Source organism: Rana temporaria, chromosome 1 (assembly GCF_905171775.1).
Source record: "Rana temporaria chromosome 1, aRanTem1.1, whole genome shotgun sequence".
In the NCBI taxonomy this organism is placed as follows: domain Eukaryota; kingdom Metazoa; phylum Chordata; class Amphibia; order Anura; family Ranidae; genus Rana; species Rana temporaria.
The window spans coordinates 261,659,694-261,671,799 of NC_053489.1; the positions used below are offsets into that span (position 1 = coordinate 261,659,694).

The 12,106-nt window shown below is 43.2% G+C and overlaps 1 protein-coding gene across 2 annotated transcripts in view; it reads left to right on the forward strand.

Annotated features, from left to right (window-relative positions):
• Positions 1–10,526, forward strand: part of SEMA4D (semaphorin 4D) — a 137,279-nt gene extending 126,753 nt beyond the window's left edge. The window contains exons 17-19 of one of the 2 annotated variants that reach the window (XM_040355038.1): positions 50–253; positions 5,585–5,679; positions 9,603–10,526. In XM_040355038.1, the coding sequence (XP_040210972.1) occupies positions 50–253; positions 5,585–5,679; positions 9,603–9,641 (338 nt within the window). In that variant the 3' untranslated portion in view covers positions 9,642–10,526. Of the gene's footprint in view, positions 1–49; positions 254–5,584; positions 5,680–9,602 lie in introns of those variants that run through there. The other variant, XM_040355046.1, reaches the window with a different exon arrangement.
• The last annotated feature ends 1,580 nt before the right edge of the window (positions 10,527–12,106 follow it).

Sequence of the window (12,106 nt, forward strand, 5' to 3'; positions counted from 1 at the left end):
TTGTGCATGCTTTTTCTCTTGTTCATATTACAGCTGTAGTTCCCTTCAGGTCCAAGAGACGTCCATTTTACATGGGAGAAGGAGGAAGTTAAAATGGAGAGTTGTGCAAAAGATGCATTGCTTCCACTACCTGATGGGAACGTGCACATACTTAGCTGGGTGAGAGACATTGCCATCAAGGATGCAGAGTATCGATGTACCATCCATTCAACAGCTGGACTCAAGTCTTCAAAAGTGTTTATTAGAGTTACAGGTAAATACCCGAATGTGTGCACCATAATGACACTGGCCATCATGGTACGCACTGTAATAATTGTTTATTTTTGCAAAATAAATAATTTATACTAATAAACACATAAAGTATTGGTTAAACTTGTAAGATTAAAACATAATTTATCAGAAACGTATAGTTTGTTTTAGGCTGAGGAGTTAGGATGTTGGGATAAACAACATAAACTATACGTTTCTGATCAATTATGTTTTAATCTTACACGTTTAACTGATGCTTTATATTGTGTTTATTAGTATAAAATATTTATTTCACAAATCCACACTTATTACAGTGCGTATCATGACACAGTTTGCAGATGATTTTAGTCCAGCACAGTGTGCTTTTTAGGTGTTGGGCTGTAACCATCCCTGCTAGAAAAGAGGTAGTGTTGTGTATTCCTTGACTGGGTAAATTCAGCTTAGTGTGTGCTGTTGATGCATTGCTATTCATGTCTGAATGCGCTTTACCCCTCTCCCTGGGGGGGGTTCTCTGCTCTTGATTGGATAGATTGATAGCGCAGCAATTGGCTCCCGCTGCAATCAAATCCAATGACGCGGGTTTCGGGGCCAAGTCTGGCATTCTGTGTCTATGAACGCAAATGCTGGACTCTGGAGCACACCCTCCTAGGGGGTTTACCGATGCGAGGAGGAGTTGCGAGCGCTGTCGGGGGGACCCCAAAAGAGGAGGATCAGGGCCACTCTGTGCAAAATGAACTGCACAGTGGAAGAAAGTATGATATTTTATTTTTTAAAAGAAGGGTTTACAACCCCTTTGACCCTAACTTTTTCAGGGATCGAATATGCCAGAATGCACCACAAAATCTTTGTTTTCGCGGATGAAGCTCTCCCGACTTAGACAAATGCCCTAATTACATTGCCAATCCTACACAAAACCCTTGACACAATTTTTAACTATCTCAGTCCTCCAAATCAACCCTCACAAGACGGCGATGAATATCGCGCTCATTCCGCCGATTGTATCCTGTCTCCAATCGTGCTTCCCATACCGTTGGGCTACTTCCTCACTGCTCTATTTAGGCATTACACTGGCACGGAACCACTCTCTTCAAAGCCAATTATTACTCCTTATTATACACCTTAACATCTCTCATGCAGCCATGGTAATTCCCTACTTTTTCTTGGTTAGTACAATTCTACCCAAAATACTATACTACTTTCACAATCTGCCCATCTACGTTCCCACTTTCTACTGCAGAACAGAATGTTATTATTCATTTGGGCCCACAGGCGCCCCAGAATTGCTCACTCCATCCTCTTTACACATAGGCTATGGAGTGGTTTAGGGGTCCCCAACCTTGCAAAATACTACCTGGCAGCCCAAATCTCCCAACTTACCCTACTCCATGCACCGAATGACACCCCACTTTGGGTGCTACTTAAACTTCTCAACTGTGCACGAACTCCAATCTCTACCTTGTTGTGACTCCCACCTAGACTCTGTCCAGCCTCCTTAAGCCCCCTGTTTCATAGTTCAACTTGGTGCGCTATTCAGGCAACCTTATGTCTCCTTTCCTACCCCTCCTCCCAATTCTCCATAATCCGCCTCCTCCCCCCCTCCCCACCGGCCTTTAACAACCAAGGGCATTCTCCTGATGTACCTCGCATGGCTTTATACAAGTCTGTAATTTCCTTATGTCAACCAGCGGGTGGCATGAAAAAATATTACTCGATTTTCCCCCATCCACACACTTTGTGGATGGAGGAATCCTCCCTGCTGTGCTATTTTATTCTGACAGTGGTGAGACTTCCCCGCTGTCAGAATACACTGATTTAGTGCTGCCGGCTAAAGCCGGTGGAGCTGATCAAGCAGGGAAAATCCGACAAGGTGGTTGATCGACTTCCGTACAACCTAACTGTCCATACATAGATCAAAATTCGTCCAGTCCAAGCTGATTCAGGCGACTTTCAATCCATGTGTGGCTGGCTAAAATCTTAGTTTTGGATAGAGGTTAGAAGGCTAAGAACCACTGTCAGAGGGCAAGAAAGATAAGAATGGGGAAATACAAAATTTTTCAGTTGTGACCAGAATAAAAGATAAGAGAAAACAAGTCCATCCTACACAACATCTGGGGGTCTTAATGCAGTTGTAACAATGGAGGCACTGCAGACTCAGTTTGTAGATGCCAGCTCACCAATAGCAAGTCAGGAAAAAGACGGTCTATTACTTGTCAGATATTTGCCATCTTAGAAGCGGGCCTGAGTGACGCCAAATAGCTATCTGCTATGTGCCAGTCTTTACTGACCTGCTACTTTTCTGGTATTTACCCTATTTCAATATTCCAATGAAGATAACTGTCTAAAAGGAGAACCCCCCTCACTTTGGATAGACTTCCTCATTCTGCTGTCTCCTAGGAAGTAAATCTCCCTAATGGGACACAACAGCAAAAAAATAAACCAAGAATTTATAAAAGTCTTGGCTATACGTAGCATATTAAAGAGGCCACTGAACATGCATACTACTGGTGACAAAGGATAGCAAGGAATGCTCATTTGTTATCACCCTACTAGAAACACTGGAGTTAGCATGGTTTTACTTGTAATTTTACTTAGGCTTAGCCTTTCTGCTTCTGTCAGCAATTCCACTTCATCACTCCTGCCTTGGGCATACTATAACATAGCCACTCAATAAAGCAATTAGTCAAGCCCCATGTTTAATAGCTAGGAGTTAACTACATCTTCCCTCTGTACTTAAATGTGTCATACCTGCATTGCTCAGACTAGTAACAGCAGTGCTGTGGTGATGAATGAGTGTGATTTCTAGCAAATTTAATATCGGCCTATCACACTAAATTCTAAACATCTTTATATAGCAATCAAATTGCTCAATCTGAACTCACCATCAAGCTTCTAATGAGAAAAAAAACTTTTGGATAGAATTGAAAATGGTCTTTTTTGCAGCCACTTGTGCCCATCATATGCAGCCACCCGTGTCCAAATGCCGCCACTTGTGTCCATCAAATTCCGCCACTGTGACCCCACCCGCTGTCTGGCCGGCAGTTACCCCATCTTGGTGATGGGTTAGGCAGCTGTGGGACTCCTGTGTCTTCCATGCTTCCCCCTCCTCTCTTCTTCGGTCTGCTAGGCATTCAATCGGGCGACTGTGCCTTCAGCCAATCAGGTTATGGGTATTAGACCTGCGCTACCTGATTGGTGGAGAGGCGGTTCAATGGGGCTCCTATGTCCGCCATGCTTCCCCCTCCTCTCTTCTTCGGTCTGCTAGGCATTTAATTGGGGCGCCTGTGCCTTCAGCCAATCAGGTGACGGGTATTAGACCCACACTACCTGATTGGTGGAGAGGCGGTTCAGTGTTAGAAAAGCAAATATTAATTTGCTTTTCAAACACATCTGGGTGGACTCCGAGCGCAATGCTCTGTGCCACGAATCCACCTTTTTTGAAGCCTATTAGAGCCTATGACGCTAATTGGGTGCTTAAAAAAAAAAAAACACCCCCGCCGTTGGAATTCAGGCGCCCAGTGTCCGAAAAGGGGCCGGATGCCTGAATAGGGGGTGGCAGTGGCCATGGATAAATTCATACTATGCATGAATCTATCCATTAGTCATAAAGGGGGTGGCTGGGGAGAGGGGGCAGTGGCCGTGTGCTCTTAATGGACGATCCGCCCCGGATCTGTGGGGTATTGTAAAGAGAAAGATGAGACACCAGACCCAACAATGCAGACGAGCTGAAAGCCGCTATCAAAGCAATCTGGGCTCAGCAATGTCACAGGCTAATCGCCTCCATAACACGCCACATTGTTGCAATAATTCATGCAAAAGTAGCCCCGACAAAGTATTGAGTACATACTATTCTGTACATGGACATACTTTTCAGTGAGCCAACATTTCTGTATTTTTTTTTCTTTTTTTTTCTTATTGGTCTTATGTTAGACCCCTTTCACACTGCCGGACCGCTCAGGTCTGCCTGTCAGTTTTTTCTGCAGACCTGAACGGCTGCTCCATGCCTCTTCTATGGAGCGTCTGATGTCAGCGGTGACATATCCGCTGACATCCGATCTGCTAAAATCAGACGGATGGCGATATGTCGCCGCCTGTCCATATCGGATCGGGTGAGATCTGATGAAAACGGACATTCTGTCTGTTTTCGTCCGATCTCTCAATAGGAGACAGCAGTGCTCGACAAGCCTCAACATTTAGGCCAGGTTCACACTTCTCCCGCATGCGGCACACCAGTTCAGGTCCGATTTCAGCCCGAATTTTGGGCTGAAATCAAACCTGAAACGCACCAAAAGGCATGCGGTTTTCTGGCACACCCCACCGGACTTGCTGTGGAGATATGTGAACCGGCTCCATAGCCAGTCACATTCTCCTGCTATGCGAATTGAATGCGGAGAAAAGCACACTCAATTCGCATAGGTGTGAACCTGGCCTAAAAGAAAAATGCTTAAAATATATCCGTCTATTTGTAATAAATCTATATAATAAGAGTTTTACTTTTTGAATAGAATTACTGAAATATATTAACTTTCTGATAATTTTTTCAGATGCACCTGTACAAGTGTTTTTTTTTTTTTTTTTTTTTTTACAGATCTAAATGCAGCCCATTGTTTTCAATGTTGCTTCACACACAAGCGCGTAGACATGCGCTGCATATAGTTCAGTAAAAAAAAAAAAAAATCTGAATTGCCAGTCAGTATTTTTGCATGAATATGCGCATATGCCATACTTCCTTCATTAAAATAAAGTTAGAAGAATTTTTATGCTGTGTGTGGGCATACTCGCAAATAGGCACAAGTGATATACAGCCCATCCTTACAATTTTCCTGCCAGGAATGTCTGATGCTCATACATCAGTACATGAGGCCTAACTGTGTAACCGTTCTGCCAGTTAGCAGAAATCTTAAAGTGGATCTTCACCCAAAAGGGCGAAGTTTCACTTTATGTCCTCCCCCGCCCCCTCCTCTAACACATTTGGCAAATTTAATTTTTGGGGGGAAGCAGGTACCTAGTTTTACCTAGTCCACTTCCACTTGGATTGAATGTGCAATTGAGCAGAAGTTTATCCTCCCCGCTCTTTGACCGCCTTCAGACTTTTAATATTTTCTTTGTAGAGTGAACAGTCTTCATCAGTAGGACTGGCTCCCTTATTAGTCAGTGATGCCACCTAGTGGTCATTGCAGTACTGAACATCAGGCATCAGATACCACTATTTGGGAAGATTGCTGATGGGCAAAACATTTAATTTTATAGGATTTAATGGTTTGATATAGCAACTAATGGGTGAGAAGATGGAACATGAACGTTTTGACTAAGCAGATCTTTGTCTACTGTTACACAGGCTCATTAAACCCTGGCTGGTCAAATGAACTTGCACACTGGAAGAGTTCTGTTAATGAGCACAACAACATCATGGAGGCCTGGAAGAAAACATGGGTAAAGCATTGCAGCTGTGTCATTAAATTTTTCTGAATGTCCAAAAGATGAATTGCCTTTCAGTAGTTTAGAGGAAACTTGCCAATGCCAGTAAAGACTTTGGGCCAGATTCTCGTAGACTGGCGTTAAACTGCGGCGGCGTAACGTTTCTCATTTACGTTACGCGGCCGCAAGTTTTACGGGCAAGTGCTTGATTCACAAAGCGCTTGCCTGTAAAGTTGCGGCGGCGTAGCTTAAATTCTTCGGCGCAAGCCCGCCTAATTCAAATGATCCAGGTAGGGGGCGTGGATCATTTAAATTAGGCGCGTTCCCGCGCCGATCGTACTGCGCATGTGCGGTCCATAAAATTTCCCGACGTGCTTTGCGCTAAATGACGTCGCATGGACGTCATTGGTTTCAACGTTAACGTAAATGGCGTCCAGCGCCATTCACGGACGACTTGCGCAAACAACGTAATTTTTTCAAATTTCGACGCGGGAACGACGGCCATACTTAACGTTGGTTGCCCCTCATAATAGCAGGGGCAACTTTACGCGTCGCTTAAGCTACGGAAACGTCATAAATTCTCGGCGTCGACCGAGCATATGTTCGGGAATCTCGCGTAAATACCTAATTTGAATAGACGACGGGGAAAACGACGATGCAACACCTAGCGGCGGGAAAAAAAATTGCATTTAAAATCTGACAGCGTAAGAGCCTTACGCCTGTCAGATCTAATGGGTATCTATGCGTAACTGATTCTAAGAATCAGTCGTATAGATACCCGGGGCCAGATTAGGACTTACAACGGCGCAAATGGTGTTGCGCCGTCATAACGCCTTTGAGAATCTGGGCCCTTGTGCTGTGGAGCCTATATCCGGGTCCTAAATCCATCACCTGTGCAATAACTGCCCTAGTGCAGTGTATACATGTACTTGTTCCCGAGACAAGTAGTGAGAAAAAGGATGATGGCTCAGAGCCTGCACCTTCAGAACAAGTCAGCGGTGGCCCCTTACATTTTTAATTTTAATCATCTAGTGCTCACAACTGTAATACAGGAACAAATACAAAAAAAAAGAAGACTCTCTGGTGGGACTTTGAAGGGCAATGACTCTAAAAAGGCGTATGCAAATTATGGAAAATAGAATAGTTTAATATTACAAAGGCATAAAATGTAAGACACCGCATTGACTATGTCAAACAAAATACAACAATTACATGGAAAATGTGTATCATGAGATCCTAACCACTAATTTGAAATCACTCTTGTGCTAATAGACAGAGTGATTACCAACGTGTTTCGAGGTCATGCATTATTCCTCTTCATCAGGAGAAAGTGGTATGGGTGTCTATGATATCATGTGGAAGTAGGTGTCTTGATATGTCACATTAAGCGTTCTAAAAGCAAGGAGATATGGCTGTGCTGGCCCTGCAATGCCCAGAGGGACTGGAGACAAGAGCGGCCACCCCGAATGCCAGCCAAAAGGGGGGCGGGAGAAGGAACACCCTCCCGTCAGGTGTTTCCTCCCCCTTTGGTCATCATTTTAGTCAATGCTGTGTCTTATATTTTATACTTTGTAATATTAAACTATTATATTTTACATAATTTGCATATGCCTTTCTGGAGTCATTGCACTTCAAAGTCCCACCAGAGGGTGGTCTTCTTGTTTTCTGTGTTTCATATTAGGGATGCAAGCAATGTCTCCTATACCCCACTAGAGTTGAACTATCCCACTTACAGGAACATATAGAGCTCACAATTCTAATACGGGAACAGATAGAGCTCACACTTGTGTACACCTATAGCTCACAACTGTAATACAGGAACAGATAGAGCTCACAATTTTAATACGGGAACAGATAGAGCTCATAATATGAACAGAAGAACGGAGGTTGCCCATTGGGACTTTAAATGAGGTGGAAGAGAGTGGGCACATGTTCACACATATTGCAAATGAAATATGACAAAAACGGAGACAGCAATAAATGTGCGTCGCCAGGGATAATAGCCAACGTTCATATACAACATGTACAAATAAGTGTTGATACATTGCAAACATGGTACATCCATAGAGTAACAATACAGATGGTTAAAAATGACTCGAAAAACGTCATTAAAGGTTTGTAAACGGTTCAGCCAATAAATTCACGCACACAGTACAAGATTAACATATACAAAAATTGTTGATATGGGGACAAAGTGTGAGCAAACAGCTGACAACAAGGACCCTCAACGTAAATAGGTATACAAACACATTGTGTTCCCTACACGTTTTGCGAGCTCCGCTCGCTTCCTCAGGGGCAGATGCATGTAGATTGTATCTGTTATAGAAATAATAAGAAAAAATAAATATATGGACCTGGTGATTTGAGGGACAAAAAATTGTGGGAGGGATCAACCCATAAGGGAGACCACATAATCACCACTTGGGCTAAGATGCCAATCGCTGTATACCAGGGAGGCCGCGAATGTGTATCCATATCGGGAGCGGAGGGGGCGAAGTACATGGACATCGCCACAGAACAAAACAGGATGGGCAGCAGGGTCTGTGTGGGGATACTAGGCTGGCGGTCACAAAACAAAACCAAACAGGGCTGTATCTGGAAGAATAGGAGATATGTAAGAGTGAGACAATTATGCCTGGCGACGCACATTTATTGCTGTCTCCGTTTTTGTCATATTTCATTTGCTACCATTAAACAGTTTTTTATTGCAATATGTGTGAACATGTGCCCACTCTCTTCCACCTCATTTAAAGTCTCAATGGGCAACCTCCGTTCTTCTGTTTGTTTGTTTTACTTTAGGGATGGAGGTGGTTGAGTGGTTGCAGCAGACCTTATTCCTTTTTTGACAACTATAATATGGGAACAGATAGAGCTCACAACTATAATATGGGAACAGATAGAGCTCACAACTATAATATGGGAACAGATGGAGCTCACTATTGTAATACAGAATCAGCCAACCCTCACAATAATCCCTTATTATAGGAGCTTTGAGACTTGCTTCAGTCATAAAGTGGTCTGAACTTGCTATATTATGTATATACATATACACTATGGCCCGGATTCACAAAGCACTTGCGCCGATATATCTCAAGATACGCCGCGTAAGTGCAAATATGCGCCGTCGTATCTGTGCGCCGGACCCACAAACTAATATACGCCTAAAAATAGGCTTCATCCAGCCGACGTAACTTGCCTACGCCAGCGTAGAGTGGGCGCATATTTAGGCTGGACGCATGGTGGGGCTCCCATTGATCAGCCATTAAAATATGCGCAAATGGGGAAATATGGCGATTCAGGAACGTAAGTGCGCCCGACGCAGGCTACGACTGGTGCGCGTAAGTTGTACGTCCGGTGTAAAGTTAAGCCCCATAAAGGAGGTGTAACCCAGCAGCAGACATGCAAAGGTCTGCACCAAGGAATACAAGCCGGCATATTTTACATAGTTTACGTTGGACGTGAGTCTAGCTGTGCGTAGGATACGTTCATGGCGTAGGCAGTGATTCGGCGTATCTTAGGCAGTTGTTCTAACGTGGTTGTGAGCATGCACAGGGGGATGCGTCCACGGCACGACGCATGCGCAGTTCGTTAAACGTACTTGTCTGGCGCTCGGACCATTATTTGCATGGGGTCACGCCTCATTTGCATGGGTCAAGCCAACTTCCACCTACGCCACGCCGACGCAGCGTGGGGAGCACTGGCTTCCTTAATTCCATGCTTGCCTCTCTGCGCTGCGTCGTGCACAGGAGGATGCGCTGCGGCGGCGTAATGTGCGTCTGCTGTCTGTGAATCCGGGCCTATGTTTTTCCTTGACTAAGATTTTCATGTAAATAAGCTCATGCATATTATGACCATTTCAGCATAGGCATTCATCAAGCCAGAATTTAGCAGGAGCAGACTGCCCAGAATAATGCTGAAATTGTTTTCCATTATTTTAGGAGAGCTGCAACAAAAAAGAGGTTGATTCAACAAAATAAAGAAAATGCATCAAGCTGAATTCTGAGAGCGAGCAGCTTCTATGAACAGTTCTGTATTATGAGGACTGAATATGGCTTCCAAAGGATCTCAGCCACAGTAGAGGGCACATAATACACACACACACACACTGTTCTATGGCTTTGTGTGTTGTGTAGATATAGTAAGAGCTCTCTAAAATACAGTTTAACTATGCAAGACTTGTACTGAACACATTAATAACGTCTATCCATGTTTGTTGAGTGCATAATTTAAAACATTTGTTTAGAATTGTGTTACCATGTTACTTGCAGTTAATGGGTTTGTCTTTTTTTTTTTTTTCAAAAATGTGAAACTGTTGGTCTGCACTTATAAATTATAACACTGGATAAGGTTTTATGTATGTCATTATTTGGGTTTGCATCATTTGTTACTTGTGGCAGATCAAGTTACCTTTTTTTTTAATCCGATGCCATGTACTGTGATTTGGTTCCTATGGATTACAGCACTTTAATAATTGCACTGTGTTCATTAAGATACAACCTCATGGTCTGATAAATAAACACAAGCAAAAACAAGAAAAATGGGAATATATTTCAGGAGTTGCACATTTTTTTTAAGGAAATGGTCCTCGTATTCAGCAGCTTGACTTCTCCAATCTTTATACATCCAACCATGTTTCATCCTTGGACAAATGACGATCACATGCCCCTCTGCCTTGAGGGACATATCAGTGGGTATGTCGGCTTGTTGGCAGATATGTTTACAGCAAGCCTTGAGCTAACTATTGTTCTGCATTTTTACTGAATCCTTTTGAGGAATACAATATGCCATGTACACCTTAAAGTAAAGTTTACTGAAAAAGTAATGCATTTTGATCATTCCCAATAAAACATTTCTATATTGTAGCTCTCCGGTGTCTTGATCTGTACTGTACTTTGTCATTGTATTCGTTTGTAAAATATGCTAGCTACTACATATAGTCTGTTAATGCAGTACAGTAATCTTGATTTCTAGAGTAGTTGGCATTGTAAGTCTAAAGCCTAGTACACGTGGGCCAAATATTTTCTGCAGCACCGGTATACATTCGACACCCGTGTGTATGGCAGCCGGTCTGACACAAGCCGGCTGTTTGGCCAGCTTCTGTCGAAGAGACATGAGCGAAAAAGGTCTGCTGATCGGCACAGGTTGCAGGAATAAAAATTGTTCAATTTCCCCAACAACACAGTGTTGCGGAAATATTGTGTTCTCCGGGCAGAGGGAAGTGGGGAGCCATCCTGGCATGCAAAAAAAACCAACATGCTGGTTGTACCAAAGTTGGATGCATTCAGCCTGCCCATATTTGGTACAATCTCAACCGGTGCCTGCTGAACTGGCCAAAATCTTATAGCTGGCTTAAGGGATTACCATACTACTACTGATAATGAGCATAAAATACATTACATGCATATATAATATTTGAAGAAGATATTTTTGAAATCAATGGCCTGGCAATGGTCTCTTCAAACCATCTGTGGAAATTGTGAACACCTGATCACTCTACAACATGTCAAGCATGAAGTCTTGTAGGATACATTTTTGAAACTATTGGCTATTGGTGGAAGCTGACCAGCCAATTCCACAGGTCTGTCAGTCTTTCTTTTAGGCGGACCTGATCGTACCATCCATTGCCCTCTATGGAGTGGCAGGTGTCAACGGACATGTGTTAATATCCCCCCCCAAAAAAACAGATGGATGGTGAATCCGTAACCGAATAATCTAGTGGATTGGATGACTGCCGGGTATAAATGGACAGACTGTCCATTTACATCTAACTGCCTATAGAGGAGAGTAGGCTGTGTCTGCTCTGCATAAGCGGAGCAGACACAGACAAGCCATCCGCCTGCTCAGCAGGGATCAATGGACAGGTTCCCCGCTGAGCTTGTGGAATCTGCCCTCTGTGAAAGAGGCCTAATGCTGGCTACAGTCTGATTCTCATCCAGAACTGGAAGCTTTGCCACTTATTCATGTACATTACAGGGAAGAACTTTTCTATTCAACGAAACCAATTCTACTGGGCTATTTAAGGTCATAGAAGATAAATACATTGAGATGATGCTTCCTCAGTACCATTTTAAACTGCCTTTTATGAAGGTCCTAAGAAACATAATGTCATTTTAATGTGGTCCATTATAATAGCATAGGCTATCTCTATAAACTGTAACATCAAGGGAAATTAGGAAGAAACTTCAGAAACATGCTCTATTGCTGGATGTTCTACAGGAAATGAAATGTGCTTTGCCGATTCCACATTCAAAATGCTCTGGGCATGTTCCGTCTGCTAATTCCTGATCCTGAGCCAACTTTAACCCATGAAGGGTTATAAAATATCTACAGTAAAAGGTAACTATGCATATAATGTTAATGCACATAACTCAAAAGAAGTCCTCTAACAATAGAGATCTGTCTTCTGGGAGAGATCCAGCACATCTAGATCAAAGGTCAGCCG